Source organism: Cherax quadricarinatus, chromosome 3, assembly GCF_038502225.1.
Source record: "Cherax quadricarinatus isolate ZL_2023a chromosome 3, ASM3850222v1, whole genome shotgun sequence".
In the NCBI taxonomy this organism is placed as follows: domain Eukaryota; kingdom Metazoa; phylum Arthropoda; class Malacostraca; order Decapoda; family Parastacidae; genus Cherax; species Cherax quadricarinatus.
In genome coordinates, this window is record NC_091294.1 from 1,347,580 (window position 1) to 1,354,158 (window position 6,579).

General features: G+C 40.4%; 1 protein-coding gene across 1 annotated transcript in view; it reads left to right on the forward strand.

Annotated features, from left to right (window-relative positions):
• The window catches only part of LOC128691748 (myosin heavy chain, clone 203), a 250,812-nt gene extending 247,144 nt beyond the window's left edge, over positions 1–3,668 (forward strand). Inside the window, exon 6 of the mRNA XM_070089934.1 lies at positions 2,047–3,668. Coding sequence (XP_069946035.1) covers positions 2,047–3,039 — 993 coding nt within the window. The 3' untranslated portion in view covers positions 3,040–3,668. The remainder of the gene's footprint in view (positions 1–2,046) is intronic.
• The last annotated feature ends 2,911 nt before the right edge of the window (positions 3,669–6,579 follow it).

The window sequence follows — 6,579 nt, forward strand, 5'->3', positions numbered from 1 at the left end:
CACCAGAGGCTATTGAGGAAACTTAAGGCACACGGAGTTTGCATAAATGGGGAGAAATCAGAATGGGGGCACGTCACAAGCGGTGTTCCTCAGGGGTCAGTGTTGGGCCCGTTGTTGTTCACAATTTACATAAACGACATAGATGAGGGAATAAATAGCGACATAAATTTGCTGATGACACCAAAATAGGCCGTCCAATTCATTCTAATGAGGACACTACAGCACTCCAGGATGATTTGAATAGACTGATGCAATGGTCGGAGAAATGGCAGATGCAGTTTAATATTGACAAATGCAAAGTTCTAAATGTTGGACAGTTAAATAGCCATGCCACATATAAACTAAATAATGTAGATCTTAATACTACTGATTGCGAAAAGGATTTAGGAGTTCTGGTTAGCAGTAATCTAAAACCAAGACAACAGTGCATTAGTGTTCGCAATAAAGCTAACAGAATTCTTGGCTTCATATCTAGATGTATAAATAATAGAAGTCCCCAGGTTGTTCTTCAACTCTATATATCCTTGGTTAGGCCTCATTTAGACTATGCTGCTCAGTTCTGGTCACCGTATTACAGAATGAATATAAATGCTCTGGAAAACGTACAGAGGAGGATGACAAAGATGATCCCATGTATCAGAATATGATTGAGGTGTATAAATGGAGAACAGGAATAAATAAAGGGGATGTAAATAGCGTGCTGAAAATTTCCAGCCAAGACAGGACTCGCAGCAATGGAAAAATTCAGATTCAGGAAGGATATAGGAAAGCACTGGTTTGGTAATAGAGTTGTGGATGAGTGGAACAAACTCCCGAGTACAGTTATTGAGGCTAAAACGTTGTGTAGTTTTAAAAATAGGTTACATTAATATATGAGTGGGTGTGGGTGGGTGTGAGTTGGACCTGACTAGCTTATTCTGCTGGGTCTGGTGCAGTGCTCCATCCTTGAGCGGAGATGATCAGACTGGGTGGGTCATTGGGCTAATCCGGGGGTGGGGGGAGTCATTGGTCTAATCCGGGGGGGACATGGACCTGCTCCGCATGGGTCAGCAGGCCTGTTGCAGTGTTCCTTCTTTCTTATGTTCTTATGTAATATTATCTTAGTGGAAAGTAAATTACAGAGGTAATATTATCTTAGAGGAAGTTAGGCTGTAGAAGTTATACTATCTTAGTGGAAATTAGGCTGTAGAAGTTATACTATCTTAGAGGAAGTTAGGCTGTAGAAGTTATACTATCTTAGAGGAAGTTAGGCTGCAGAAGTTATACTATCTTAGAGGAAGTTAGGCTGTAGAAGTTATACTATCTTAGAGGAAGTTAGGCTGTATAAGTTATACTATCTTAGTGGAAGTTAGGCTGTAGAAGTTATACTGTCTTAGTGGAAGGTAGGCTGTAGAAGTTATACTATCTTAGTGAAAGATAGGCTGTAGAAGTTAGACTGTCTTAGTGGAAGGTAGGCTGCAGTAGTTGTTATACTTAGTGAAAGGTAGAAGTTAAAGGTAGGCTGCAAAGGTAAGATGCAGAGTTTGGTGAGATTAAAACGATAATTTGTATCGATCGACTTCCTTTGGTAAAGGAATGTAATTAAGGGATTGTCATAAAAATGTCTAAAGCTTTTAAATATGCATAAAAGCAGCCTCAGGACAACGCATGTATAGTGAAGCCTCACTGATAGATTTATGTAGTAAACAAAATGAATACTTGCACAGCCTACCTGCGGTGAGGGAATCTAAATTCGTTGTCTTGTGCTGCATTAATGACGAATATTTGGACTTATGAAGTTATCTTTATTGGCTGGAACTTAAGCGGTACATACATACAGATTTTAGATTTAAGATTGGACGTTACCCTTCTGTAGCATTAACATTTCATCAGTAAAATTCAGGAAAAAGCACTTGACTTTAGTGTGTGGCATTCCATGTGAAATGGAATCTGGATAGTTTACCTGCTGATGCTGTATCTATCATGTGGCAGTAACTAAGACAATATATGTTCATTAAACACCGCTTTTAGTTGGTAGTAATGAAATGACGTATACTTGTGTTTCAGGGACTGAATGATCATTTAAACACACTTAAAATGTTGCTGGAGGACAGCCATGCTGGTCAAGCTCGCATCAACGCCTCGGTGGCTGACTTGGCGCAAAATCTGCGGAATCTTAACAGGACTACGCAGGAGGGACTAGGACGCTTCTCTTCTGACGTGACCACAGCAGTGAGGGACACAGCAGCCACAGTGGCGGAAACAGTATCAACCTTAAGTAATGAACTGAAGGAAGGAACCTCAAACATCATTGATATCCTTGACGACAGGGCTTCACAGGCAGAGAACCTTCAACAAACTGTTTTGGAAAATTATTCTGATTTGTCTGCAGAGATTAGTAGCCTAAAAAGAGTCGAGCAGGTAATGATCAACACAGCAGATTCTGTCCTTGACACCAAACGTAGCATCGAATTCGGTATCCAACAGATCATCCTAGAACTTGGAGAAATTGTGAAAAACAGCGGAAGTAACATAAACTCGACCCTTTCGGATCAAATTAGCAACATTTCTTTCGCCATTCTGAAGAATCAGACCTCTGCTCTGACCAACATGACTGCGAAGATGGAGCAGGAGATCTCACAAGTGTGGCGGCAGATTGGTATTATGTACCAACAGATGACACAGTCTGTAGATCTGCTGGATCAGCTGAAGGATACCACTAAGCAGCACATGAACGCTTCCTTGTCTCGCGTGGGGAACATGGACGGTACCGTCGACAAAATCAGCACAAAGGTCGATGATGTTGAGAATAACCTCAACTACCTTCTGGGTCGCCTCTCTCTGGTAGTGTCAGAGTTCAACCTGATGAAGTATGGTGTAGGGGAAGAGCTCATGAGATTAAGAGAGAACTTGGCAAAGGAGAATAACAACAATAATGTGCACTTCGCCGGAGAACAGCCATCACCGGACAGTCGGTATGAGGTGAATCGCAAGAGACATGCACCTGTGCACACAGAGTCTTACCCAGGACACAACCCTGAGCCCCTCACTGTATTTTAGCTAGCTAATGCTTTATTATATTATCATGCAACTTGACTGTGTTCAGCATCGGGCCTCAAGGCAAATAGTTTAACTTATCCAAGCAGTCCATTTTTTTTCTAACAAGCATAGAAGTTTAAAGTAAATTAAGGCATACATTTAGCTTGGCCATCAAGTTCTACTCATTGTTATACTCTGAAACAGTTCATAGGAAATAAAAAAAAGTATGTATTTATCATTACTGGTGTACTGCAACGTAACAACAGAGACTAAGAACCTAGTTGGTATTATAATTATAGTGGTCACTGTGATTTGGAATTTTTTTGTAGTAATGATCACTGTAGAATGTATCACTATTTAGGAACGCCCGGTGGCAATTAGTGTCATTAGAGTGATGGGTAAACTGCTCTAGACGTAATACTGTTGGGGCGCAAACTTTGATATGTAACTTTTCTAGACGTAGTAATAGTGTTGTGGTGCCATGTGAAGATAACGACATCGCAGGATTCATTATCATCTCTAGATTTAATATCTTAGTATTTTATACACTGGTTTGATAAGCATCTTCAGAAATTGGAGTAGTTTTATAGTAAATTCTGTATAAGGATTAAATATACTGTACTTTAGTAATAAAAATAAGCAAAAAATTATACAGTATATATATCTCTTGTACCTAAAGTGTGATGGGATCCTCCAAGTGGACTCGTAGAGAAGAATGTAATTATGATTAAAGGTCTGTCCATAAAAACTAATATTGAATGGCTCACACATGTTCTGTTTCATTTTAAAATAATTTTATGAATAATTGTTATTATGTGAGTAAATTACCTGCATGAGATTTACAGGGTATTACCTGAATTATTACCTGCAAGTAATTTGGGTGAGGTAAGTGGGACTTAAGTCACAGCAGGTCGCTAAACTGTCACTCCCTCGATGCCCACTTCTTCACCACTTTCACAAAAAGCTAGACTTTACATTAAATTAAGAATTACAATACTAAAATCAGCTACTCTGGTTAATTAAAGTTGTGGACTGTATATGATTAGGCTTGCTGGGTACACAAAATATAATTAGTATTAACACTTACCATTTAATTAGTGGAAGACACTTAATGCTGATGGAACTCATCCTAACATTATCCTAACAGCTAGGATTTATGATGGCCAATGCAAGAACTACTGTACATTATGGGTAAGCATCACTTAGCTGTGTTGTTGGGAAGGATTCATTGAAGTCCTCCATTTTTCCGTCCTGTCTGCCGAATTGTAAGGGTTTTCCATACTATCCCAATTCTGCAGCATGAACATGTCACCAATTTATAAATTACGGATTGAGGCTGATATATACCAATTGACCTTCGAGAATGCCTGATTACATTGCACAATACAGTCCAATATTCACGCATTAAATTCAATGTGGCGTCTCTCTGGCGTCCCCTCACAGCTGATTTACACCCATCACTCGAAATTTCTCGAAAGGGTCAAATCAGCATCATATTTCATTATATAATTATTATATTATTAACTTATATGTTCTACATTTAGAAAATTATGCAAAAAATTTCCACAAGAATAATGAGGAGAGGAGAGTTATTAAATGGAGAGTTAGAGGTATTGGGAAGATGGAGGGAATATTTTGAGGAATTGTTAAATGTTGATGAAGATAGGGAAGCTGTGATTTCGTGTATAGGGCAAGGAGGAACAACATCTTGTAGGAGTGAGGAAGAGCCAGTTGTGAGTGTGGGGGAAGTTCGTGAGGCAGTAGGTAAAATGAAAGGTGGTAAGGCAGCCGGGATTGATGGGATAAAGATAGAAATGTTAAAAGCAGGTGGGGATATAGTTTTGGAGTGGTTGGTGCAATTATTTAATAAATGTATGGAAGAGGGTAAGGTACCTAGGGATTGGCAGAGAGCATGCATAGTTCCTTTGTATAAAGGCAAAGGGGATAAAAGAGAGTGCAAAAAAATTATAGGGGGATAAGTCTGCTGAGTATACCTGGCAAAGTGTATGGTAGAGTTATTATTGAAAGAATTAAGAGTAAGACGGAGAATAGGATAGCAGATGAACAAGGAGGCTTTAGGAAAGGTAGGGGGTGTGTGGACCAGGTGTTTACAGTGAAACATATAAGTGAACAGTATTTAGATAAGGCTAAAGAGGTCTTTGTGGCATTTATGGATTTGGAAAAGGCGTATGACAGGGTGGATAGGGGGGCAATGTGGCAGATGTTGCAGGTGTATGGTGTAGGAGGTAGGTTACTGAAAGCAGTGAAGAGTTTTTACGAGGATAGTGAGGCTCAAGTTAGAGTATGTAAGAAAGAGGGAAATTATTTCCCAGTAAAAGTAGGCCTTAGACAAGGATGTGTGATGTCACCGTGGCTGTTTAATATATTTATAGATGGGGTTGTAAGAGAAGTAAATGCGAGGGTCTTGGCAAGAGGCGTGGAGTTAAAAGATAAAGAAGCACACATAAAGTGGGAGTTGTCACAGTTGCTCTTTGCTGATGACACTGTGCTCTTGGGAGATTCTGAAGAGAAGTTGCAGAGATTGGTGAATGAATTTGGTAGGGTGTGCAAAAGAAGAAAATTGAAAGTGAATACAGGAAAGAGTAAGGTTATGAGGATAACAAAAAGATTAGGTGATGAAAGATTGGATATCAGATTGGAGGGAGAGAGTATGGAGGAGGTGAATGTATTCAGATATTTGGGAGTGGATGTGCCAGCGGATAGGTCTATGAAAGATGAGGTGAATCATAGAATTGATGAGGGGAAAAGGGTGAGTGGTGCACTTAGGAGTCTGTGGAGACAAAGAACTTTGTCCTTGGAGGCAAAGAGGGGAATGTATGAGAGTATAGTTTTACCAACGCTCTTATATGAGTGTGAAGCATGGGTGATGAATGTTGCAGCAAGGAGAAGGCTGGAGGCAGTGGAGATGTCATGTCTGAGAGCAATGTGTGGTGTGAATATAATGCAGAGAATTCGTAGTTTGGAAGTTAGGAGGAGGTGCGGGATTACCAAAACTGTTGTCTAGAGGGCTGAGGAAGGGTTGTTGAGGTGGTTCGGACATGTGGAGAGAATAGAGCGAAACAGAATAACTTCAAGAGTGTATCAGTCTGTAGTGGAAGGAAGGCGGGGTAGGGATCGGCCTAGGAAAGGTTGGAGGGAGGGGGTAAAGGAGGTTTTGTGTGCGAGGGGCTTGGACTTCCAGCAGGCATGCGTGAGCGTGTTTGATAGGAGTGAATGGAGACAAATGGTTTTTAATACTTGGCGTGCTGTTGGAGTGTGAACAAAGTAACATTTATGAAGGGATTCAGGGAAACCGGCAGGCCGGACTTGAGTCCTGGAGATGGGAAGTACAGTGCCTGCACTCTGAAGGAGGGGTGTTAATGTTGCAGTTTAAAAACTGTAGTGTAAAGCACCCTTCTGGCAAGACAGTGATGGAGTGAATGATGGTGAAAGTTTTTCTTTTTCGGGCCACCCTGCCTTGGTGGGAATCGGCCAGTGTGATAAAAAAAAATAAAAATATCTTCCAGCATATCACCTCCTACCAGCATCATATACTGAAAA